Below are 25,877 nucleotides of genomic sequence, written 5' to 3' on the forward strand. Positions count from 1 at the left end.
CCTGGGTTAACGTGAACTTTGATTCGAGTTTAATTACAAATGAATAAAGTTTGCCAAAAGACTTTTAGTTCCTCAGTTTTGACGAAAACTTTTTTAGCATTAGCTTACAATTAGCTTTTAAGAACGTTCTTAGCGAGCGAGCTGAAAACCTCGGTTAACTTTTAATCGTGGATTAGCGTTAATCAGCTTTCGAACAACCGTGCTCTGCGGGTTAGCGAATTCCTTTTCGTTATTTCTCAACAAATATTCTTTGTTGTTGTTGTTGTTACCTCAGTATACGAGTTAACAATTGATTAACCAGTGGCCAGCCTCGAATAAGCAAACCCTCGCGTCATGTTAAGGACGTTGCCTACTAATACCGAAGTATTGTTCTGCGGTTTATGACTATGCGAGAAAAGAAGATCTTAGAAAGGACTATTGAAATCCAAAAAGAAATTTGGGGGTAACCCCGCATATTTTAGAGTTAATTAAACAACAATGATTCTAAAAGCCGTAAAATACAATAATAATAATAATAAGAAGAAGAATCTTTATTTTTTTTTAATGTACATAGTTGATTCTTACAATCTTGTTGTGGTAATACATAGAATTAAATTAATACAAAGCAATGTATAGCGTTTTTTTCCAAACTGAAGCCTTATTATCTCTGAAAAATGCATGGTTACCCCTGAATTTCATTTTGGATACCAAGAGCACTTGCTGAGTTCTACTTTCTCTGCTTAGTTTTAAACCGCGCAAAAATATCCCTGCTTTAGTAGGCACCACCCATAGGAAATCCGAGTATCTGCAGATGCGCAGAACGCATGCGCAGTAGCAAAAGTAGGCACCGTCCTTAACTGAATTATTTTTGCCTTTGTCGACTTCCTAATCTGAACTAATCACTCCTTAGAGCCATACGCCAGTCAGCTGTTTGCGTGAAAATAGCCTCCCACGCAGGAGGAGGGTAATTGTGTTCGACGAAAGAGACCCATACTAATCTGTTGGTGTGTCTGTGTTGTCATGTACGTGTCCTGTGCATACCAGCAGATCTTTTTTCGTTCGGCAAATGTATCGTTCATCTTTTCGTCGCCATTTTGAACACACTCCCTAATCTTTGATTGCAACTAAGACGACTCGCTTAAAAACGACTGCGTGGGAGGCCAGCATGAAACTTAACCACATTGATATCTGACTAAAAGGTACTTGTAAGTGGAATAGGGCCAGGGACATGGATCACCGTAAACCTTATTAGATGCGGTGAGCTGGCAGTCGACTTTATTTTGGCAGGATCTCATTACTTGAGCAAGAGAATTCGCCGCGCGACAATTGGTCGATTGCATGAATCCAATTCCACGGGGGCAAGTTTGGAGGTCCAGCCTGCCATAGTTAGCGAAAGTCACGTTTATCTTTCCTTTGTTACCGCAGCTGATTTGTCCTGAGTTTCCCTCGCAGAGGATAAACTGACATTCTACTCCTGCAAAAAAGAATATGTCATTCCTCGTTTGAAGAATAAATCAGTCAATCCTGACAGGCATGAAAATGTTTCTGGCCCGCAAAACTATTTTACGTAACAGAAAATCGTTTGTTAAAAATCGATAACAAAAAATTGAATTTGAAAATCCAGAGGTCGAAAACTCTTCGAGGAAACGGGAGTGCCGTTGCCCTCGGCACGGGCACAAAGGCTCTTTCTCGGGCGCTCGGTGTAGGATCGACCAAAAGCCGACGTTAAGCAGCGAAGTCGCTAGAGAAGCTTTGACCGAAAGGACCGAAAGCGGAAACTGTCGATAAAAACTTCTGACGACTAGAGTAGGGAATGAGAAGGGAGAAGGTAATAGTGGAGTGCTGAATGAATTATGTACAAAAATGACGGTGCGTTCACTGGTAACGACAGATAAGGAACCCAATATTGGCCTTAGCCACGTGCGTGTTTCCTAAAATAGGTGTACTATCTGCGCATGGTCTCCAAGGATCAGGATGGAATCTCACCTATTTCGCAATGACTCCTAGTGTATCCTGGATTGAAAACGCAATAATTTTGATTGCTACTGTATTCTGGAATACACGTGGCGTTGTTTTTGCACGGGTAACTTGAGCAGGATGTCTGAAAACAAAATAATGCTCAGTTCAGTCCTAACCTAACCTAATCGTTGTCGACGGATCCTCCTCCTGTGTGGGACAAAGGCCACAATGGAGCTACTCCACCTCTCATGGTCCATTGTCAGTTTCCCAGCTTCACTCTTCCATGTACCACAAGGCTCATTCCCAGCTTTCCTAAAGGCTTTCAGAAAGAGTGGGAATAGCACCAGGACTGGCGTTGCCTTAGATTCTTCAATATATAGCTAATTTCATTTAAGTTTCGACAATAATGAATGTTTTCACGATGTTATTCTACCTCAAAGCCGGAAGCCCCTATCCTGGAAGCCGAGAACTGGCACATAGTTTATTACATCTCTCGTCTCGTCCTTCGTGAATTCGTCCTTAGTGGTTCGAGTTTGTTATTGCTAGTTATATGGACCACTCGGTGACTTATTTCACTCTTTCATGTTAGGTACGAACCTTTTCTTTTAACCTCTGACTTCAGTTATAAATTGTGGCGAAACTTCCACGAAAGACGCCGATTAAAATATAATGTCTGTACCGGCCATGACGTTGTCGCGCATGTTTGCCAATACAAATGCCCCGTACAGAGTGTAGGTACACTAAGCCATGTGATTTGCAAATTTCCAAAATCAATTCACATCAAAAAATTTACTGAGCCAGGTTGTTGGTTCGTCTTGAGGTTTATTTTAAGGGATAGGCTTATATTAGAGAGATCTGGAATAACGTTTACGGCAAATGGCAGAAACGCGTGACCACGTTTATCCTACACTTGCCGCTCGCTTTTTGCAGTTTCTTACTAAAATTCGGTAGTTTTGCGTTAGCTTAAAACATCAGGATCATTTTTGTACCATTCTCATCTTTGTACCCCTTTTTAATTTTTTTCAAGAACTTCATAAACCGCGTGAATCTCACGTTTGCTGGCGAAAATGCCATTCTCGATTACAAAAACCCTATATAGCCTCGACGGCAACGGCAACGAAAACCTGACATAGAAATATATTGACCTACTTTCAGATCATGAATTCCAACTCTTTCAACTTGTGCAATGTGGCCGAGTTCTCCAGGAACTGAATTCTCGTTGTTGTTATTTACTATGCAGAGCAGAAGTTTGTGCAGAGCTACTGTTTTGCTCAAATATGTGAGTTCGATTACCGAAAATTCCGTTCGAATCGATTCTGTTTGATTGCCTACACCGGGATACTCAATGTCTGGCCTAGACTTAAAGAATTACTATCACGTTTGCGTTAAGTTACGAAATGCTACTATCCAAAAGAGTTAATACACACCTTGATGCTAAAATGATGATAGTTTTCTGACTTAACCAGCTGTTCGGGGTTCCTGTATTTATCGGCGTTCAACAATTCACACTGGAAATTCCCGTCTGAATCGCTTGGAGACGAGGCGATGTTAAACGAAGAACAAGGCGGATTATTGACACAGCGCAAAGCACAGTCTCCCGCGTTTGTCACTTTGATCGATGAGCCTACTGAAACCTGAAGACGTAGGAACTTGTCAACTGCAAAGTTGCCGTATGATGCCCGCGACCCAGATTCTAGAAGAACAGCCCGCCTTAATCCACTCTTCCCACCAACTTGAAGTTGAACTTGATCCGCCATACTGAAGTGAGTTGCCGCGAAAAGGAAAACGAGACAGAATACGAACTGCGACATTTTCTTCTCAAAGGTTTCAAAAATCGCCTGCAGAATGTGCTGCGTTTCCTCTAGTTTTGATTAAAAGACAAATTAAGCACCTGGCTTCACAGTCTTAATGGAAATTTATATTAAAGCAAGTAGGCATACTGTGTTAAGGCGGAAGCGTACGTCAATAATCATGGATTGGTTTGAAATAAATCTTTTAAATTGTTTAGTCTTGGATAGGTATATCAGTCAACCATTTGTTTTACAAGATAGTTTCATGTGTTCCTGCTTCCGAATAATTTTAGGCGACAAAGGCTTTTTGTCATTTAAAGGTTGCGCGCGCGTATCACCCTATTGAGTTTGTATAGTCCCCCGAGGTTGCGTTTACAATGTATTTCCATCTAGCAAAATTAAACATCGCACTATTGGCTTAAGTGTCATATCAGGCCTTGTTATGGTAAACACCAAAAGGGTCTTATGGCAATTTAAGAACTTCTTTAAGGACGATGGTCCTAATAAAGATGTTTTTTTTTTGCGCGCGATTTACGACTTTGCGAGAAAAGCGGGTAAAGGGCTACTAGGATCCAAAAAGGAAATTGAGGATAACTTCGCATTTTTTCAGGCATGGATAATTAGGCGGCAATAATTCTAAGATCTGTTTTCCGGCGTAACCATAACCTTTGCAAAACTACATTCATATTAGTAGGCACCGTAGGGGAAGTATATCATGGGGTTTTTGGTATCTTTTGTTAAAAAAAGATAAAATAAGACCTTCGATCAGCTGCCAAATAATTCTAGAATGACGCCGAGGAAAGAAATCAACTCAAGTCTTGAAAGGAACAACCTGTGGTCTTTTCTAGCGCATTTTGGAAACAAAAATGCAAGAACTTGAAAAACACTAGCCTAACATTTTTCAAGTTTCAATCCATACCGGCCTACTCTGTCTCTGGCCAGAGGCACTAATCGACAGTTTTATTGCACTGGGGTGATAATTTAAAACAAACTTGACAATTATTTCCGTTTTGTTTCTACTGACAGACAAACATTTTTGGGGTTTCGTGAAATGACAGCAAATTTGCGTGATACTTCCCCTTTAAGAAACCCGAGTTTGTCAGACCATTCCTAGATGCGCAGAACGTTTGCGCACTATACTAACAAAGCCACGTGTTAAGACAACTGCGATGGCTTTACAGTACAACTAAAACTATGATCGATTATGTTGGCGTACACAGGAAATCTTCTTATACCAAACACCTCCTCGGTGGTTCGCTTTGGTCGTTTAGTAATTACGAATGAGAATTTACGGCTTCTAAACTGAGGCCAACTGATTCATCCCATTGTGTGCACCATGGATAGTAAAAATCCATGCGCGCGTGCTACATCAGAAAGTGCCATTGTGGCGTCAAACATTTGCTTTGTTTACAAGCGGAACGATCACATATTGCCTAGGGGTTGATGATTCCCTCAATAATCCATGCAATAGTAACTGACTGCTGACAGCGGGAATTTTTCCTATTTAATTTGCTTTATTGCATTTTTAGTTATTGTAATGAGTAGATGAGTAGAATTGGCAGAATATGACGCATCAGGCATTCCAAGAGTGTCGACCCCCCCCCCCCCTCCACCCTCCCCCCCGACTGATTGTCGGGCAATGTCTTTGCTCGCGAACTTATTGAAACGAAGCGACAGTTTTGTGAGATAAAACATCGTGAGGCCGTCAAATGCCTGTGGGTAGACTAACGCTCGAAACCCGGGACGGAATGCCCCGGGGAGGGGGGATGGGTGGGCACTGCTGGAATTGGCCGATGCACTGAAGGATAGAATAGCTTAGTATGTGTACATTTTTACTCCCTAAAGGATTAACCATGAATAAATGAAGTATGACTAACAATTACTATCAAAAAAAAAAATGAAAGTTCGCCTGCGAATCTTTTGGCTTGTTAGAATAAACTAACTTTCGCACTTTTATTTAACCCACAAATATTTAAAAATTCCATAGCAAGGATCCACTCCTGAAGAACTCTGTGGTTGGTCTCAGGCCACAGCTGTTTTTTCCTTGGCACTTGTTCTTCACTCGAGTAAGAGAGGTCTGGGCGCGGCAATTAGTCTGGCTTTTGTAGTCGTGAGAGTCGTGAGGACATGTGTGGTTATCTAGTCTTCCAAAGTTAGCTGACAGGACTTGTATCTTCCCTCCTTCGCTACAGCGTATTCTCTGTCGCTCGTGCTCACAGATAGTGACTACGTCTGACATGTAATTTAAATAAGAAAGGAACTGGCATGGCCCACGTATAAACGCTCTCCCCACCCCCAACCCCAAACCCTAGACCAGGCTCCCTTTTCGCCCCCCCCCCCCCACCCCCCCTCTCCCCAGCCTCCATAACTACGCGACTATTAAAGCTATGACAGATTTTTTGGAGTATAACTAGTACGTCCAAAAATGTTTCCCTTGAGGTACGCTACGAGAAGTGTTAACGTCATATTACGTGGTAATTACGTCATGACTGCCAAATTGAAACTTCAGGAAAGCGCCAAAATTGAAGGAAAAATCAAAATCACTAAAAGAAGACTAATATAAGCTAAAAATGAATAATATATGAGTTAAAAACAAAGTTGCTATAAGAAAAGTAATTTTTCTTCATTTAATAATAGGATTTTCCATTTTTTGAAAAAAAAGGCCTGTCAAAAATTGATTGTCATGGTAACACCAAAATTAATGAACACTAACCGAACACATCAATGGTTTCCAGATAAATTTCTGAAAAATTCACTAATTTTCATGGCGTTTGCACAAATATTAAAATAGTTATTGAGGTTCAAAGTCGCTGCGGGCAGAATCCCCTCCCGGTCTAGATATAGTTCAAGGATTTTTTTCTTTACTTACGAGTTTCACAATGACTTCCGATGTATCCTGGCAAACATGTACAGTTGTAGCTATCCTTATTATAAATCGGAAATCAGGTTCCTCCATTTCGACACGGAAATGTCATGCACGGGCTCTGCGAACAAAAAGAAATTTAAGCTTGATGTAGTTAGCTACTGCTAAATCTTAATGTTGTATCTGTTATAATGTTTAACCTTAAATGTATTCTTTTCCAGTGTTCAACTATCTAGTGATCGTTTTCCGTCTACTCGCTTGTCATTATTTCTATTGTACATATATATATCATTTTATCAACCGGCTCGCTATACCTCTTATTTTTAATTTATGCAACAGCGGTATCACAAACTTAGTGTTATGTTTGTAGAAGACATAGATGGAAAGCTATCGCTTATTAATTTCCTGTCTTTTGCAAACAAACAGCAACAATGTAAGGAACAATTAGCGCAAATGATTGGACAACTGAAGCCAGAAAAACGAAAAACGTAAATTAAAAAAAGAAATGTGATATTTCATGTTTCTGTTCTCTAATTATTTATTTATTTATTTTTTTTACAATCTAGTTTTTTCTGTTTCATATATATCCTGACTGCCTGCGTCGAAGGTAAATAGAAATTATTATAAAAGTTAATTTAACAAAAGAAGAAATGACAAATGGCGACTTATTTTACAGATATTTTTATTATTTTCGGAAAATAATTAGAAAAATTGCAGTGAAATGAAATCGTTTAAATAGTTTAAAAAAGGAAAAAATGAAATGACGGAAAGTGCCACGTGTGTATTAGATTTACTGAGGTTTATCATAATATTTGTATTTGCTATAGCAAACGAAAAATGTAATTAGTTAATTATTGATGACGATAATCCTACCTCGATGTTATAATGGTGAAAATTTGCGTGGGCAATTAAATTTGCTTTTTCTCTGAACATATCCCCGCTCAGCAACTCACAGTGATGTCTTCCCCCAGTAAGAGTCACTGCACCAAAATTCTCTGAATGGCAGTTTTGATTGTTTAGACATTCGAAGGCACATTCACTCGGTCCGGATACCTCCAACGAACTCAAAACGACGGATGACAACTTGTGAAACAGGCTGGAAACAAAATTTACAAAATTCACTGCAGAATCGTCACCTCGTTTTATCTTTTGAGCATCAGAAACGATACTATGTAAAAGCAGAAACAGTAGCGAGGCACTGTGCAACTGTTCCATGACATTAGATGAGTTAACCGTTTTCAGTCTTTGAAGCTCATTACCAACAGCTCTTGGCATTGATACATCCCCAAGGATATCACTACAGAAGGTTTTCAGGAGGCTAGCAGGGTAGGGGGTTTTCTCCACGGTTTTTGTCAATCTCGACGGGTTGACCAACCAAGTATAAACATTTTTATCCCATGCGGCGAAACGTAAATGTCACTGAAATGTCATATACGTGCGCATTACAACTCTGATACATATAACGCTGCAAGACTCGCAGTTTTGCACCCTCGGTATCTTTAATTCAGGGTCATTGTTTTATTTTTGCTTATAATTCCTCCTTTCACACTTTATAATCAGGCGTATGTAATATCTTTCCCTCACTTTTTTTCATTCATCTTTGTAATTTTATTTACTATTTATTGATCTGGCTTAGTGCGTTTTGAATTTCAAAGGAACGTTTCTTTTTGTATTAATTCCGCTAATTAGATCCACGGTAAACTCAAGCTGAAGGCTTAATTAAGACTGGACGTCTTGATCCAAACCTAATCCAAACTGACTGGCTCTTTTCACTTGGAAAGTATATAACACACAAGGGTAATCGTCTGAGCGACGAGAAACTGCATTGCAAACAATTATTGTTGCATTCATGTTAACAATCATAACCCATTTTCACAGTTACTTCGATGTAAATAACAGTGCTCCAATACTTATCATGAATTAATTTCATTTCACATTATCAATAGCAAGTTTTTCATTGGCCTGTTACAGCTAAGCTGTCGAAAATAGGTCATTTCCGAGTTGCTGTGAAACTCATTATGAAAGCGGGGCTAAGTGCAAAGTTTTTCATATGAAAATTAGTTTTGTTTGCCTATTACGGAAAAAATAATTTTCATAAGAAAAACTTTGCACTTAGCCTCGCTTTCATAATGAGGTTGAAAGCAACTCGGAAATGTGTATTGTCAAAATTGCTCGAAGACCTGGGATTGTGACAATTAATTAAAGTATGCTATTACGAACTATAACTCCTCAATTAAACTTAAGTAAAGGGCCATCTTCAGCTTGCAAGTGCAAATTGAGGCAAGGTTTGTCTTTGAAATCGTCTCATGCTCATAGCATGCATTATAGATTTATGCACATACATAAATATCAAAAAATGCATTCCTTTAATCCGGCCTACTCTCAAAATCTTTCAAGTCAGGGACCCTGTGGCTACAGGCATTCCGTAACATTGCTAGGTGATATTTAAAAGAAGTTTTGAAAGCAAAATAGTCAGACCAGCCCATATACGTTTCCCTTAATTCTCGTTTTAACTTTGCGTCTTTCCTTAAGCAACTCTGTGCATGTATATGTTATCATCCAACTAAACCGACTTTCCCTTAGAAAAACTGAAAGGTAAATTAAGGTAAAGTCGCTCTAGGAGCCAAATTATTCCACACGGTCGGAACCTAACCCGGTTTCTGTAGCATGAACCAACTAGGAGTATTGCTACTCCCCCCTGGATGGGATGCTAGTCCATCGCAGGGTTACCCGCAGCAGTATGTCGCCGGTATTCTGGATGAAGAGAGGCAAGGTGCACGTACAGCCTCTTTAGCAAGTATGTAGCTAGTGCTTGTGGTTCTTCAAAGAACGGATGTTCAAAAGTGCAATCTTGACGTTGTGTAAAGGATCGGACTGACAGCGACGATTCCCGGTTTGTCAGGTTTAGTGGAAACAAATGTCTTATCTGGTCCTGGGTTTGGGCATATGGACCCACTTATAACAAGTCTTGCAAGCTGAAAACTCAGTTGACTAGAATTTGTGTAACGGTTGATGCAAGAGGCGAAGTAGCCTTTACCACGAAGGCGAAGGCGACAACAATGGCTGCCACAGCGTTCCGCCACCAGTCCATAGAGCGGCGTCCAGAAGTTCTGTCCGGGTTCCTTGGCATTTTCAAAAACGTATATCTTGCACACTATATGTCTATAAAACTTTCGAGTCCCATCACGGCGAATAATCGCGAATTGGACAGTAATAAAGAACAAAATTGCGAGAGGTACCGTTGAACAACTCCTTACCGCCATACCACGTGGTCTCAAACCGGCTCTGAAAAGCCCCCCTGTAGAGAGTTTCATAAATTATTGTATTATTGTAAGAGAGACAATGTGGAGCGAAGTCTCTTGTCTAAGGAATCAACACAGCAATGAAGAGATTAACCTGGCCTCGAACCAACGACCCTCCGATCAAACAACCGTATGATACAGTTTTAAAAGTAAAGTAAGGTAATTTATTTAATTTTAGGGTATGTCGATGCGCCTGCATGGAGACAACCAACACACAAGTCAATTAGGTGAGAGGACCAGTTTTAGTTTCATAAATCATTAATCAAGGTTTTTACTAAGCTAAGCATTAACGGAAAGGTCCTCTCATTCCTTGGAACCACTTGGATAAGCCGGTGAGTTAGATACATGTACACATATCATATCGTATTTTCTGTTCCTTTGATAAGATTTATGACATCACTGATGTCAGTCAACTCAACTTGTGTGTTGAAATAATCATGTGCATAAATTGGGTACAAATGTTATTTTGTCTTGAGTTTGGATTATGGTAGGGAGAATTTTTTATACAAGCAATGTACGTAGAACTAAACAAAATTGCTCTAAGTGACCAGTTTCGGATGGGAGCAGTTTGCAACTTTTCTAGATTTCACGCACATTTCGTCTCGGACAGGAAAGGCATCAATTTAGTTCGAACACTAGAACGTGAATTTCAACATTACATCTTTCCTGTAGGTGCGAAAATACTTGTCTGAAAATGTAGGTTTGTGCGGGTAAGCATATGTCTCTGGCACGGCCTGGGTAAGTATAAGGCACTTATTAAAAACTCGTTAAAAATAACATACATGCATATACCAGGGCCCGGTTGTTCGAAAGCCGATTAACGTTAACCCCCGATGAAAAATTAACCGAGGTTTTTATCTCGCTTATTTTAAATGTTTTCAAGAGCTATTTTTAAGCTAATGGTAAAGAAAAGTCCAAGTCAAAACTAAAGGATAAAAATCTTTTGGGAGAATCTTTATTGATTAGTCATTAAACTTGAATCAAAGTTTATGTTAACCCAGGATTAGCTCAACCAGGCTTTGAACAACTGGGGAGTCAATTAAATTGAATATATTCTCTTGTAGTTGACAAGCTGGGCGGTTGGTTTAACAAGCGCTCACAAAAACAAACTCCGGCAATAAAGAATTCAAAAACGAATTCTATAATAATCATCTCAAAGTTTTAAGGGGGCGTCACACCGGAATTTGGATGGAATTTTCAGAGGTTTAAGGAAGGGATAGAAGAAAGAAAATGATTTTTGGAACACTAACAGACAGTTGATACGCACGCAAGAGCACCCCAGGTTGCTAATGGACTAACTTGATATCCGTCTATTAATTATTAACTACAAATTCTAATTTTAAAACTTCACTTAACCTGCAATATTTCAGTCTTATTTCTCTTAATTTTACTACTCTTTTGAGAAAAACTATCTCCTCCGAAATATACCTAAAAATCACCCAAAAGTTTACAAAACACCCCAAAACATTGATTTGTGTAATGAGCATAGGGTTTTTGTATTGCTTGAAACGCGAACGAGATATTTCCGTTGAACCGATTTTAAGCGGCGTGGAAACGGCTTTCATGTAGAACCCCGCCTTAAGACTTCTAACAATGTTTCTTTGATTCGTTTTCTGCATAAGCATGTAATAGCTAGGGCCCGATTTCCAGTGCATGTTGCAAAATTTTGAACTGTCATTTTGCCGTTGAAAACTTTAGATTTTCTTCACAGCTAAATCCGAATTTCTGAGGCAAACTAAGGCCTTGCGATCAGATATCCAGCGAAATGAACATTTAGTGCCTCTGACGGTTTAAAGCGCGAATGCGCGAAGCAGTTCTAGAAATTCATTGATTTCTTGCAGAAATATTCACAGTATTAGATACTGAATGACGTTTTTGTTATTTAACAATTTTCCATGAGTGTACGTTACTTAATTGGATATGAGATGATGATAACCAACAAGCCTCGTAGCGCCGAGTTGGCTATAATCATCTCAAATCCAACAAGCGCGAGTGGAACAATTATTTTATCGAAAAAGTCCGAGAAATATTGCTAGATCTTGCTGATTTCGCAAGAACAACCAAAAAACAATTTCATGGTCGTTATTTCTTGGGTATGGTGTACCGCGATATATACCACGACCGCTGAGCCTAATTAATACTCTTGAATAGGCCATTTTCATGATGGCGTCATTTGACCACAACTACCAGAATTCATATCGTTTTCCTTTTCAAATTCAAATTTTGTAATCCCAGAGGACAGCAAAGAACAATAGCTCTAATTAGCATGAGAAAACAAAAAACTGAAGGATTCTGGTAGTTGTAGTCAAATGACGCCATAGTGAAAATGTCCTATTGAATTATTCAATGATCATGAATGTTTTTAATAATTACTGCTAGCTTTCTACGTACATTTTCACAATTCATGTCCTGTTCGAGATCATAGTCAACTTTGGAATCAACTTTTGAAATGTGTGACTGGACTGATTCCAGCTTTCATTTTAACTGCAACGCTCTAATTCACTAATAAGTTCACCTTGATACGGTAAAGAGCAAACTAGCTTCAAGAGGTTATGCTGAGCTTTTGTCCCCTTGTTCGTCTAGTAAAAACAATTGGTAGTCACTCAAGCTTTAAGCGGGTGTCAGCCGAGTAATTCTGGCATTTGAATTTGCTGACCTGAAAAAATCTCGAGTTTTAAACGGGTGGCAATAGAGGCTTTTAGTGTTATCAGAGCAGGTATCTGGGCGACTAAAATTTCTACCCATCAGTTTAATTATTATCAATGTTCATTTTCTCAGCACCAGACCTTGAATCGAGAGGACATTTCAAACAATGTATGTCGTCAATATCCTGCTCTCCTCGCCTTTAAGGTCCTTCAATCAAATTTTGTACCTTCGCACCTATCTGCGCTTTTAAAATTCTACTCTGCCTTCGTGACTGGTCTCTTAAAACTAACCATGCCATTTTCTCTTTTATTTCAGAAGATCATGGTAGTCAATATTGTGATAATGGTTGGCTGGCTTCTGGCATTTACAAGTAAGTCATTTGAGAACAATTATTCAAGCGCATGCACTTAACGCGAACATTTAGATTAAATACTTAAAACGTTTCCTCTTGTGTTCCTTAGTCGATTGTGTTGTGTCCTGTTAAAAGTTAAAATAAATTGGCTTGAAACTTGAAACTCGATATATGTGTAAGCTAATACGTGGTTTGAGCTGGTCGGATGATTTAGCTGAGTATTTAAGTTGTACAACCTTGTGGGAATCGGAATCTAGTTCACCGAATTTACAAACTGCCGTTGGCTTTACTAAAAGGCTAGGTTACCTTTTTTCGCATTTTTAACGATATTCTCACCCTTGAAAACGAAAGGAATTAGTTTTCCAGTCACTGAGTGCTACGAGATTTTGAGATGACATTTTGTCGAAGAAATCTTCAGATTTTCTTTCACAACCAAATCCTAATTTCTTAGGTGATTTAAGCCTAAGAAATGTACAGATATCGGCGAAATAAACCTTCGGGTGCCGCTGATTATCAAAAACACGTATATAGAACTCGGGTAATTTACACTACTTCTTTCAATAATGATTAAAAAAAAGATCGCTAACGATCGTTATAAACAGTTTAAATCGCTAAGACGATTTCGTTCAATTTGTCGCTATACATAGTACCAAGACTTGAGGAAGAAAGAAATGAGAAGTTCATTTGAACTTTCAAATGACCAGAAATAATATTGCAAAGCTTTGCTTGAAAGGATGTAAAACTTACAACACCCGAAAACGAAGCAACAAAAATGAACGAAAAGTTGAAAACCTTTTTCAAGGATCCAAGTAAGAGTGGCTGCCAATTGAAATCTCGCTCAATGATTGGCAAACATTAACGTTTGCCACCTGAAGCGAAGAAAGAAGATGTCGAAAAGACTCTGACTGCAGGAAACAAAATGGCGACAGTTAAAAACTCTGACCTCATATCTGGCATTCAGTGATAAACTTGATACAAAACAGACGGATAGAGCTTCAAGTCTAAAATGCTTGTGTTTTGATTTAACTATATTGTAATACCCTTTCATTCATATACTATACACGCCTTTAAACATATGCAATATCTTGCACCTGTTCGTCGAAACTAGGCGTAGTAAACAGGGCTTAAAAACGCTCAAATTCATTAGGCGGTGCTAAACGAGGGCTTTTTAAAAACTCATCTATTCCTGGGCCTGAAAAACAGAGCTAATCGATGAGTCTGGAGTTACAAAGTTTTATACGGCTGAGGTTTAATAATTTTTTTCGCTGAATTTTTGTTGCAAAATTTTTCGCTTGATTCGAAAACGTTTCCCCCGGAATCAAGACCTGCACCTTTCAAAAGTTCTATTTTCACTGGACCCTGATAATTTGCAGCTGCATTGTTGTTTTAGGGTTGGAAACATTGTTTTGTTTTTCGTTCTTTTGTCCTCTCGACCAACCATGTAATACATTGCAAACGGTCAAGGTCGCCCCCAGGCAAAGGGCACCGGAATATTAAATCTTTTGGTCTGAAATAGGGTCAGGGTTTTGAGAACGTGGCCACTACCTCCCCTGCCCCCCCCCCCCCTCCTCCCTCTCCCTCGCTCTCCTTCGTGCTCTACCGCCCATTCCTTATCATGCTTTAATAATGATTTTCCAACAGATGCAGAATTCAAATGCAACAAGAAGATAGATATGGCGATAGTGCTGGATAGTTCAGCCAGTGTTACGCAAGAAGAATTTACCAAAATCAAGAAGTTTGCGTCCGATCTTGCCAAGCACTTTCAAATTTCAAAGGACAGGACACGCGTGGCTGCTTTTTCATTCAGCCAGTACGTTCACACTGGAAGAAATTTTAACGATGAAGGTTCCATGGAATCCGTCTTGAAAGCAATCGAAGGTCTCCCTTATGAAGGATCTTCAACCAGAACTGACTTTGCCTTCGAAAAACTCCTGGGACAAACCTTTACCAAGGGTGGAGGGGCAAGGAACCGTGATAAAGGTACACACTAGAATTCATTCTAAACTTGGTACGCGAATGCGTTCATGTGCGGCTTGCAACATGATATATGCGACGAAAGTATTTTTGCCAGGTGCTTTATGTCCAAAGTAGCGTGCCCAGAGTACGTGCGCCCTAGCTAACTCCAACAGCATACTTGACTGAAAAACTGATAAGGGAAATATTCGAGAATCTTTCCACCAGGGGCTCAGTAAAGGAAATTCAAACATTCGTTCTTATGTATTTTAGGTCTCAAGGTGGGTAAAGGGCCGACTACTGGAAAATGTTACCAGGAAGCAAATTCCCGTTACTGGTCTGCATACGATTCATTGAGTACTAATTGAGAGAAATTATCATTTGCTGAATTCTCACGACTGACTTGCTTTGTAATCCACTGCAGTACAATGAGGAGAAATTTGATGGTGATCGGCTGTTGGGACAGTTAACGAGGGTGCCGAAGGGTAAAATGGGAGCTGAGATTTGTTTATTTTTCCACTGTGAAAATGGAATTTGACGCACCGGAAAATGGGATCTGGGGGAAAATTTGGGCTGAAAGCTAAAATCTGAGCAAAATTTGGGCTGGGAAAGGGGATTTATAACCCCTCTTTAACTGACCTTTATCTCCTCTTATCCTTAATAGATGTGAAGAAGGTTGTTGTTATGGTAACGGACGCCTTCAGCTTTCGTGGGATCGAAATCACTAAAGAGTCAACGGACAGACTAAAAGCAAACAATGTTAAGTTATTCTCCGTGGCAACTACTAATCTTGTAAATAAGGCAGAGTTAGATGAGCTGACCAGCAAACCCATAGACAGGCATCAACTTATGGTGGACCTGAAAAAGACTCCCTTCACTAAAGAGCAAGTAGAGCGGTTTGCTAAGGAGATTTGTAATTCTAAGTAGATAAAGGAACGTTTCCAATAAAGCCTGGATGTTCGAAAGTCGAGCAACAAGGTGTTGGTTTTTCGACAGGCGATCAAAAACAGTGCCCCTTTAAAACTTTTGTATTATAACGTTGCCTTTCCTGCCTTTGCGATTAGCACTTTAACATATCGACATGGCCCTTTTTTTGTAACACTGTAATGAAATTTTGATTTACTTATCAATTATGTTAGGACTCACACATGCGGTGACCTCCATCTACAGATTCAAAAATCATTAATAATTCATAATCCCATTGACCTATCAAATGGTCGATAATACATCACATGCAGTGACTTTATATCGATAAACCTCCTCCTCATTAGTATGCGGTGTTTTATCAGCTAATAAAACACTCCTCATTAGTATGCGGTGTTTTTCTCGTATGCTAATTTCCAACGTTCACAAAAGCATAATTGTTATGAACTCTATTGACACACGCTTTTCCAGGAATGTTTTTGAAGTCGTTAAAAAAACTTGCAATATGTGTTTTATCGGCTCTAAAACCACACGACTGCGCCTCGTGGTTTTAAACCCGATAAAACACTCCTGCTCGAAAAAGAATGTTATTTATTGGTTAATAGTGAACGATATGACTTCATCTTGTGAGAAATTGACCTTGTTACTGCATAAACTGGAATAAAAAATTGAAAGTAGGATTATTGTGATCAACCGTTTTGAATCGATGGAGTTTATGTGTTCTTATTAAAAAAAGTGCTTGTACTGTTTTGATTCATGGACGCATTGTCAGCAATCTTTTTACTGATACAAAAACATACGGACGCCTTTAAGGCAAACAGAAGCCCCCTTTCACAAGATCAACCACAGTAACCGTTTACAGCCAACTATGAATTCGACAGAAACGGTTTTACTTAATTATTGGTGAATAGATATTTAGTGTTCAAAAACCGAAAATGGATGAAATACTATTCAGGTTTACAAAGACTAACTGGACCAAATGTTATCGGTTCTCTCTGGCCGGTGCTGAAATTGTAGTCCCAAACGAACTAGACCTAATTTTTACAATAGTATTTGACCAGAAGATATTTGGAAATTCCCTGGCAAGGATCCTCTCCGAAGAGTGAGAGAGTTGGTTTCAGTCCACAGCAGTTTCTATCCTGGCATTTGCCCCGCACGTGAGCGAGAGAGGTCTGGGCACGACAGTCAGTCCGACTTTGGTAGTCGTGAAAGTTGTGAGGACACGTCTGGTTATCCAGTCTTCCATAGTTAGCGAATGTAACTTGTATCTTTCCTCCGTCGCTACAGCGTATAATCTCTTTCTTATTCTCACAGATTGTGATTGTCTTCTGTTCTGTAAAATACATTTCAATAAAGTATCTTTTGTCAAAGCTATTGACAATGTAATGACGCAATTTTTTCATAAATAAGACAGACCTGTAAGAAACTGGTTTCACTTTGTAAATAATAATTATGGTCAAGAACATACCTATTTGACACTGTTCTCCCGTGAAGCCCGCAGGACAGATACAGCGGTATCCCTTCTGAGTAAATCCGGTTTGACAAGTGGCATTTTGAGCACATGAGTGACCTAAGCAAGCATTCTGAAAGAATGACACATTTGTCTGTTTTTGTTTGTTGGTGGTGTTGTTTTTTTAAGATGTCAGCTAACAATATGGCACGTGCCATCATGTCACACAACTTAAGTGGATAATTTCGATGAATTCAGCAAATTGCAACCTCTTTTTTCTTGGAAAGTTGCGCTCATTAAAACATAAAAGTGATCCACTACGACCTCAGGTAATAGCTCGACACACAGACAGTGAAATTTTCGATTGTAAGCTTCATTCCCACTGAATTATATATTTTTAATTGGTGTATCTTTATCTCTCATGTTAGCAACCATAAGCTGCCAAACCAGCTACTGTTTACCCGTGCATAAGTTTTCTTGAATATCAGAGCCAAATAAAAGCATTCTTGACTGCAAATGTGTTAATTTTTCGTTTTAAACCATTCTATCAAAGCCTTTTTATCTCGACATACGTTATAAATAAATAAACATACAAAGGTGGGAACAAACGAAAGGATTTAACGAATGAATTGATGGATAGATGGATGGATGGATGGATGGATGGATGGATGGATGGATGGATGGATGGATGGATGGATGGATGGATGGATACGAAAGTAAGACATCAATTATGTTTGCAGAAGGGTTTAAATGGTTACTGTGATACAAATTCTGTTTTTACCAGTGCATGATTGAGGATTAGAATACCGACCTTTGTCAGTCTTTGGTATATATGCCCCGCTTTAGCAACAAAATCTTGGAGGTGAGTTCTGTCATCGGCGTCACAAAGTTCACAGTTTCTACCATAACTTTCTTGAATCGGTCCCAGGTTCAAAGAAACACACCTCGGTTCAAGGTAACATTTTATGCGACACAGTTCCAGATCCGGGACCTCCGCTGTAGCAATCACGTGATTGATCAATGCAACATCATTGGCAGGCGCTTCAAATCCCAGATGGCGACAGTCATCTACGATACAAGATGATTTGACATGGCGGCATTTTCTTCTGTTTTCAAACTTGCTGAGATTTTTATGCAAAAATTATCATTCAAAGCTTTCATTACAACTACCCCATTGAGGTCATGAATGATGTTTTACTTCAATCTCTAAAATGAAAGTGTGAAAGCTAGTCTTAGATATTGTGGATGTGGAAAAAGATGGAAACAGACAAAATGTTTTCAGTAAACTCAGTTTCATCTCAACAACATCGCGGTCTTAATTTATGTGCGATGATGGAAGATGAAGCGGACCTACAAAAGCGTCAAGTACAATTAATTTACAGTATTTGATCCGAGCCAAATTTTAAATTCTTTGGAGTTTAAGAATTCACTAATTGCTTTAAAAAGCGTCATGTCAATGTCTGTCTTTTCTTGATTCTTTATAAACGTTTGCGTTTTCTACGACCAATTTAGAAGGTCGCATACAAGTCCGTGAGAGAACCTATATGCTATAATTTCGACAGGAGTAACTTGGTTGTTTAATATATAATTACCGTAGACCTATATAATATAAGGTGTAATCCTAAGTCATTCGTTATCGAATCAATAATCAAATTCATATCAGTATTTCTTCTGAGATCATCTTAAAAATTAATGACTTCAAAACAGCAAAACTCTTTTCGGTTTTGAAAACAATTAATTTTGTGCTATCGACAATCAAGAATCGAACAAAAGCGAGTAAAATATCAAAACTATAGCTGTGGCAGTGGTGGGGCATCTTAAAGTGGAAATTTCAAGTTGCGAGTGAAATCTTTGTTCTTTATCTGTAAGGGAAGACACGACCGAAATTTCGTTCTTTTAACAGTTTTGACAGTAATGGCTAAATTTTTAGCAGCAGGTGACCAAGGGTTAAGTGATTATGGAAATCGAATGAATACAGACTCGATAACTGAACTGGAACTAATCAACATATATTCAAGAGGCAAATGAAAGAATTCGGCTGAACTCTCAAGTCTAAAGATGAGAATGCTTTAATATTCAAGATTCAAGGGTCATTATTTTTCTTTCGTCTTGCAATAAAAATATTCAGGACCATCTTTAGCAGCACCAAAGTTTTGCGCTTAATTAATGATATGTTGCAGCTAGAGTAGTTTTTTTTAGCTCGTTTCTTCGCAAATTGTTAAAGAGATCTGGGATTGAAGCGGTGATCTTTTTGACTAACTGTAACGCACGGACTCAGTTAACATGTGCGATATCGGCATTAAAGTGCAAGAAACGCTTTCAATGCGTTAAGATGACGTGTTTATTTCGGAGAGTTTATTAGCTGAAAATAGTTTTCCAAGAACATGAAGGCTACTATCACCCGAGCGACTGCGACTGCTGCTAATTCAGAGGCAAAAGTTTTGCCTCTGAATTAAACGTCAATGTGACGCTGTGGAAAGATACACGGAAAATAGCGACTGCTTTATATAAGTGCTTCAACAACGTGAACTCTGATCAGTTCGTTTCTTAGCTTGAAACATAAAGCGCATTAAAACCACATTAAGACGTTGCGCCATATAAAGCGACTTCGTATACTCTCCAAGATTGAAACGCATAAGCTATGGAAACTTCAGAAATACTGCTGCAGCTGCTTTTGATCCTACACAAAGTTCAACATTTTCGGCGAGAGAGAGAGAAAAAAGAAAAGCCATGAAGGATTGGAGACCTACCAGTTGCTCCGTCTGATATTACGATTAAAAATAACACCAGATAAAAGGTCTGTAGAGCTGTGATCATCAGAATCATTTGGCACCTTGCAGCAAATGCAACCATGAAGTAGAGAGTTGTTGTATTCTTCTCTCAATCGCGCGTCGGTTAAATTTTCGCTCCCAAAGCCTGTGTTATTTCTTATCCGCCGATATATTTTGTTTGAGTGAAGAATGTACAAAATTCTGACGATAAACGTCCCTGAAAAACCAAGCGAATCACGTGACCTTTAAATCAAACTCTGGTGAGCCTTCCATTGTCTTTTTTTTTAAATAATTTAACTAACATTCAATATTTTGGACACACGTGACCTGCCATTGGCCAGGCTCTACACTCGCCGCCATTTTTAATGGGAAAACCTTGGTGACCGGGTCGCACACGCTGGGTTTAACAGTTTGACTGTTAAATTCTACATCGCGCGTAACCGGCGAGGGATAGGGGGGGAGGGGGGGATCAAAGGCTAGTCACTTTTTGTGTTTTTGACGAAACGCATTTTATTTTGTATGCTACTATTGTCACTAAGTCTCTTTCACTTTACAATTGTTTCTGGAACGGTGACTGAATCGAACACAATTTGTAATTCGGGTTACAAATCATTTCATTTAACAAACTACAATTTTCTTTATTAACTCTGACTGTCCTGAATAAAAAAATACGGTTTATTTTATGGATGCAACCAAATGCTCGTCTAAACTTGCAATTCACAAATCATTATCCAAGATCTTTAGTTAGCTCCAAAACGCGTCTACAGTGTTACGAACTCCCTGAGTGTCTGATACGGCGAGGCCCTTTTGTCTACATACACACATTTCTCGTTTTGTACTGTGGCAATTGGCTTGTTGTAGAAATGGGTAAAGCCGTTCTCTGCAAGCCAGCTTGTCACTTCTTCGTCATACTGGCTTTTGAAGGTGTTCACATCCCTTGCAAGCACGAACAAGGTAGCCTGTAAGTTGTCCGTAACGACAGAGTACTGATAGAGGTTATGCTCGCCAAACGAAGGGGGACCCAGCTTCACGACCCAATCTGTTGAGAAAAGCAAGCAATTAATAAGACTGCTAGCAGGTTCTTTCTTCTCTTAAGGACGGTGCCTACTATTACAGAGCTATTTGTACGCGGTTTATGACTACGCAGAGAAAGCAGAACTTAGGAAGTGCTCTCGGTATCCAAAAAGAAAATTGGGGGTAGCCACGCATTTTTTAGAGATAATGAAGCAACAATAATTCATAAAACCAGTAAAATACAAAGCAATGTATGGCATTTTATTCCATATTGAAGCATATCTCTGAAAAATGCATGGTTAACCCCAGTTTTCTTTTTGGATACCAAGAGCACTTCCTAAGTTCTGCTTTCTTCGCATAATTTTAAACCGCGCAAAAATATCCCTGTATTAGTAGGCACTACCCATAGGAAACCCGAGTATTTCAAGATGTGCAGAACGTATGCGCGGTAACAAAAGTGGGCACCGTCCTTAGGTTCTGTAGCGCGCGCGATGGATCAGCGAACGGCAAGCGGCGAAGCCACGAGCCGCGAGAAACGCTCTCCCCAATTCCCTACTCGTTCAATCTTTTAATTTACCATGGCACTGTATGTCATACCTGCTGTGCATGGTGGTTTCGAGACGAGTCTGTGTGAAACCGTTCGAATCAATAGGGAGCTTTAGCAACGACGACGGCAACGGCAGTTAAAACGTCAAAAACTAAAGAATTCGCGTTTTTTCAAAAGTCGTCGCGATTATTACAACTTGCTTTAAATGGAGGTGAAATTTCCTGGAGTTGAATTCTCTGGAGACCATACCCAAGTGTAGAAAGAGAAAGAAATATTCGTCGTCGTGTATGTTTACGTCCTCCATAAAACGTCCCATCGGGAAATTTCACGTCCTAGTCGTGCAGTGACGGTAAAGAAATGTACCAAAAAGCGTAATGCACGTGCAGAGTTGTTGTTTTGGTTTGAAGTTCTCGTTGCCGTCGCCGTCGATCATTGTTGCTAGAGCTCCCTAATAACTTAAGAAAGAGTAGTTTCCTCAGGTGCTGTTTATTATATGATGTACTTACAAGGAGCATCAAATGGTGTTCCTTCGAGGTGAACTTTCAGTTTTCCTGGTTGTTTGGGATCAGGTATGTAAGCATACCCTGTGATATTTTTACCGTCTCCAGTCTCAGTCTTGAGTCTTTCACTGTTCAGGATACCAATCTTGCCATCTTTACGAAGAGTATCTGAAGTGAAACACAAAATTTTAACTGCCTTACGCCTAAAAATGGAAAAATATCTCAAATGTCCTAAACAGTGAGAATCTTAAAACTATAACAATAAGCTACAGAGGTTTCTGCCATCCTGGAGTGTGTTGGGTTAGGTACTCAATTCAATAGGTAACCCTTTCGGATACATTTTTTTTTAAATGATACCCCCAACCCCTCCCCCCCCCCCCCCCCCCCCACTACAACCTAAGTTCGAGGGCTTTTCCCTTGAATTTGGGGTAAAAGCCTTGGGAACAAGGTTGCCCGTCAAACATATGTGAAACAAAAAAATTATGTACCCCTCTCTTGAACGTCAAGGATAAGCCATCAAACCATTTTTGTCTTCGACAACAAACGTACGTTTTACATTGTAATTTCTACCAGTAATTTTTGCTTAGGTTTTTCTACCCTTTTTAGCTCACAATCTAATTTTGTGACCCTTTAAAATACTAACATTTATATTAGCTACCCTTTCACATGCTACGAGAGTGAAAAACGCACCCTTCAGGCAGGTAGCTTCAGCTAATCTGTGGAGTACCCCCGGGGTGTTAAGCCCCAAGGATGTCGTTTTAGTCTGAATTGGATATACCTTTTAACTATTTGGGACTGAAAGTCTGAAATCGGGTATGGATTCTAGAGGCCAGGTTTGAAAACAGATATTGAAAAATTATATATTTATTTAGGTCTGAAATACAATGTCAGGATTGGAGCACAGGGTAGCAAACGTCCCCTCCCCACTAGTAGTGCCCCGCCGCCACCCCCAGAGCAGGTGACGAGATATTCATCACAGAGACAAATTCCGATCCACCCTCCTTTTACGTTTTAATACTTACAATCGGCCGTCACGCAAACCGCGTCACGCTCAAAAGTGTTCATAACGGCAGCGTCAGCGTACATCTGTTTAAAACAGGCAAAAAAGTTGAGTAAAAACATTGCACATACTGATTATTGATGCACTGGGACTCTTTTGCAACTAGAAAAACATTTAACGCGTAAAAGTTAAACTGCTTGGTCAAATTTCAGCAGTCTGAAAGATGGGTGTCTGTTTACCGGGCATTCTATTGTCGTAGAAAACGTTAGGACAGAAAATCTGGTTTACTTAATTTACTATAGAGGCATTATAAAAGCCAGACTGCTGAGTTTACCGTCTATTTCATTTCCCGTTTAGCTGGCCGTTAATTAATTAATTAATTGTTCAGTGATTTATCTTTTTCATTACACTGCATTGTAATCTAAACGCTGTGCTTAGAATTAAACATTGGAAAAGACCTTGATTGCCGGCTATGTTTTGTAATTTGATTCCACCTTTCTATTTTGCGAAGATGAATGGATCTGTGAATTCTAAAGGCCGATTAAGACGGTAAAACGTTTGCTTAGACTGTCGCATGCGATTTCTAGAGCGCGCGCTGCTAAAACTCGTTCAAAACTCGCGTCACTCAACATTGTCTATATACCTATGATTGTCGTAGAGATTTTGTGACGTACACGACAGTTGTAAGCGAGTTGTAGGTTTGATTTACACGAAACAATTCGTGTCGTAGGCCTGTCGTAAGCTTGTCGCATGCAACAAATTCGTATTGTGTAAATCGCCCTTAACCTTGCTTGAAAATAGTGCCTTTGATCCGTTTTCAATATGTTCACACTCTTAAAACGTTTAGTGAACGTTGTTCAGCTAAGAGCATTATAAAACACAGTTACGTAATATCATAGTTTCCAGTACAATACACTGTATATCAAGTAACAATCATTTGACCCACTTTTTACAACATAGATATTGTATTTGTAGCATGTATGGCTGGGGGATGATAATCTGCGAGCCAGCGAGGCATGCGAGGCAGACGTGTGAGGCACTCAGGTTAGCCTAAAAAACACTCCGGTTAGCCTAAATAGCACTCAGGTTAGCTTAAATAGCTCCCCGGTTAGCTTAACGGTTAGCAGCCGGTTTATGTTAGGGTTGTTCATGCTTCGCATGCCTCGCATGCCATGTTTGGCTCGCATGCCTCGCTGGCTCGCATATTGTATACACTCTATGGCTGCGATATTGCATAACATCACAACAGCGACTTTAACACACAGCACAATAATGTGTAACGACTGTTTAAATACCTGATACCATCGGCCGAGATACTGCGTCACATTTAGAGCAGGTACTGTGTCGATTCCCAAAGCATCGCTCCAGCCCAACAGCGCGAAGGCAAGAAATACAACGAACTTCATGTCGATCAGTTGCTTGAGGACACCGTGCTGATATTCGGCGTGTAAAAGGGAATCAGTGTCATTGAGGAGGGCCCTTTATACTCAGCAAGCTGAGTCACGTGTTTCGCACGTCGTAGCTTGTCATGTCATGTCACTGAGTAAGTGCATGATTTGCGCGTGATAACCCCCGGAAATCGAGCCTATCTCAGTCTCCTTCGCAGCCGTTCTGTGTCTCGTCACGCAACAGCGTTGCGTGACGAGACACAGAACTGCTAGCTGCGAGGGAGACTATATGTTACTTAGTCTGACTAACTGGTTGAAAACCATATTCTTCATATTATAGTTCCTTTCTGAGAATATGTCCACCACCCTCCCCCCTCCCTCAGCTCCAAGACACCATCCCATGGCCCATTCCACAATGATGAGGTCACGCGTGTTTCGCAGTGGCCTGTAAACTGGCTAGGGCGAAAAAGAAAATCGACAAGCCTGGCCAAGGTATGGGATTCCGTTTCTTGAGCCTCTTGGTCTGTATATAGTCAGAGACCGTTACAAGAAACGTGTCTTTCCATTGATGCCAGTCAGTATTTATATCGTCATCGCCTTTTATCGAAGGGAGGTTAATTGCTGACAGAGCCGTACGCAGACCCTCAAATTCAAAGTCGCCTTTTGTATGATCGATCGTAGGCAAATCTCAGGGGTTTCGGTGGGGCTCTTATAAAAGTGTTAAACTGGAAAATAATGACGCTATGGTCCGTAAAAACCCCTTTTTTTTGGAGACAGTATGTCGGTTACATTGACACGGTTTGGCACACTCATGCGTGACTACAAGGTCAAGTATTAGTTGTTGCTACGAGTGGGTTTTGAGCCAGTGCATGTCAAGAGGTGGTCGTGAAGGGTTTCAATAAAGGGTAGTTCGTTAACACCCGATGCGCTGTCAATGGAGTCCCACAGGATGTCTGGCAAATTAAAGTCACCCGAAATTACCACTGATTGTCAAACTGGTCACAAACTTCATGCAGAAAATTATCGAATACATCCATCCAACTTAGGTCTTCATTGGGTGGCCTATAGCAAAAACAGAATAAAATTCTTTGACCAGTTAGCGTAGTTATTTCTGCGCAAATGGTCTCAAGCTGTTGCAGTTCGGCTTCCGATTCAAGTTTAAAGTCTTCGATACCTTTGAAATAGGCTGTTTTGATTGTGATAACATCTCCACCACCACCTCGATCAGATCGATCTCTCCCAAATATTGTAAAGCCAGAATGCAATATTTCAGAGTTTCTGATATTTTGGCTCAACCATGTCTCATTGGCACATAAACGTCTGAGTTTTCGGCGTACATCATGCCCTGGATGAGATGGAGGTTACACACGGATTGTCAGTTTGTTGTGCTGTCTTTGTGATATCTTTTTAAGCTTCTGGCATTCATCACGAAGCAATTG

General features: G+C 39.8%; 4 protein-coding genes across 6 annotated transcripts; 1 reads left to right on the top strand and 3 right to left on the bottom strand.

Moving 5' to 3' along the window:
• Nucleotides 1–115: 115 nt before the first annotated feature.
• Nucleotides 116–5,296, bottom strand: LOC146478420 (uncharacterized). Its single transcript, XM_085111974.1, has 3 exons — nt 3,366–5,296; nt 1,966–2,080; nt 116–1,453 (listed from the first exon to the last, which is right to left on the bottom strand). Exons 1-3 carry the CDS (start codon nt 3,747–3,749, stop codon nt 1,152–1,154), a joined length of 801 nt encoding a protein of 266 aa, XP_084968100.1. The 5' UTR covers nt 3,750–5,296; the 3' UTR covers nt 116–1,151.
• Nucleotides 5,297–12,687: 7,391 nt separating this feature from the next.
• On the top strand, nt 12,688–15,821 carry LOC146478421 (matrilin-1-like). Of its 2 annotated transcripts, none has more exons than XM_085112003.1 (4): nt 12,688–12,707; nt 12,855–12,909; nt 14,533–14,871; nt 15,509–15,821. In XM_085112003.1, exons 2-4 carry the CDS (start codon nt 12,861–12,863, stop codon nt 15,769–15,771), a joined length of 651 nt encoding a protein of 216 aa, XP_084968129.1. In that variant the 5' UTR covers nt 12,688–12,707; nt 12,855–12,860; the 3' UTR covers nt 15,772–15,821. The 2 variants fall into 2 exon arrangements, with proteins under 2 accessions (XP_084968129.1, XP_084968130.1); XM_085112004.1 differs by having other exon boundaries at nt 12,695–12,743; nt 12,858–12,909.
• Nucleotides 15,822–16,574: 753 nt separating this feature from the next.
• Nucleotides 16,575–20,139, bottom strand: LOC146478422 (L-rhamnose-binding lectin CSL3-like). 2 transcript variants are annotated; one of them, XM_085111995.1, is made up of 4 exons: nt 19,969–20,139; nt 18,030–18,286; nt 17,237–17,351; nt 16,575–17,101 (listed from the first exon to the last, which is right to left on the bottom strand). In XM_085111995.1, exons 1-4 carry the CDS (start codon nt 20,069–20,071, stop codon nt 16,803–16,805), a joined length of 774 nt encoding a protein of 257 aa, XP_084968121.1. In that variant the 5' UTR covers nt 20,072–20,139; the 3' UTR covers nt 16,575–16,802. The 2 variants fall into 2 exon arrangements, with proteins under 2 accessions (XP_084968121.1, XP_084968120.1); XM_085111994.1 differs by having other exon boundaries at nt 16,575–17,351; nt 19,969–20,123.
• A 506-nt stretch (nt 20,140–20,645) lies between these two features.
• On the bottom strand, nt 20,646–24,501 carry LOC146478423 (uncharacterized). The gene is made up of 4 exons (XM_085112008.1): nt 24,346–24,501; nt 23,073–23,136; nt 22,057–22,218; nt 20,646–21,028 (listed from the first exon to the last, which is right to left on the bottom strand). Exons 1-4 carry the CDS (start codon nt 24,454–24,456, stop codon nt 20,751–20,753), a joined length of 615 nt encoding a protein of 204 aa, XP_084968134.1. The 5' UTR covers nt 24,457–24,501; the 3' UTR covers nt 20,646–20,750.
• Nucleotides 24,502–25,877: the final 1,376 nt, after the last annotated feature.

This window comes from Pavona decussata, unplaced genomic scaffold (assembly GCF_977016875.1).
Source record: "Pavona decussata unplaced genomic scaffold, jaPavDecu1.1 SCAFFOLD_64, whole genome shotgun sequence".
In the NCBI taxonomy this organism is placed as follows: Eukaryota; Metazoa; Cnidaria; class Anthozoa; order Scleractinia; family Agariciidae; genus Pavona; species Pavona decussata.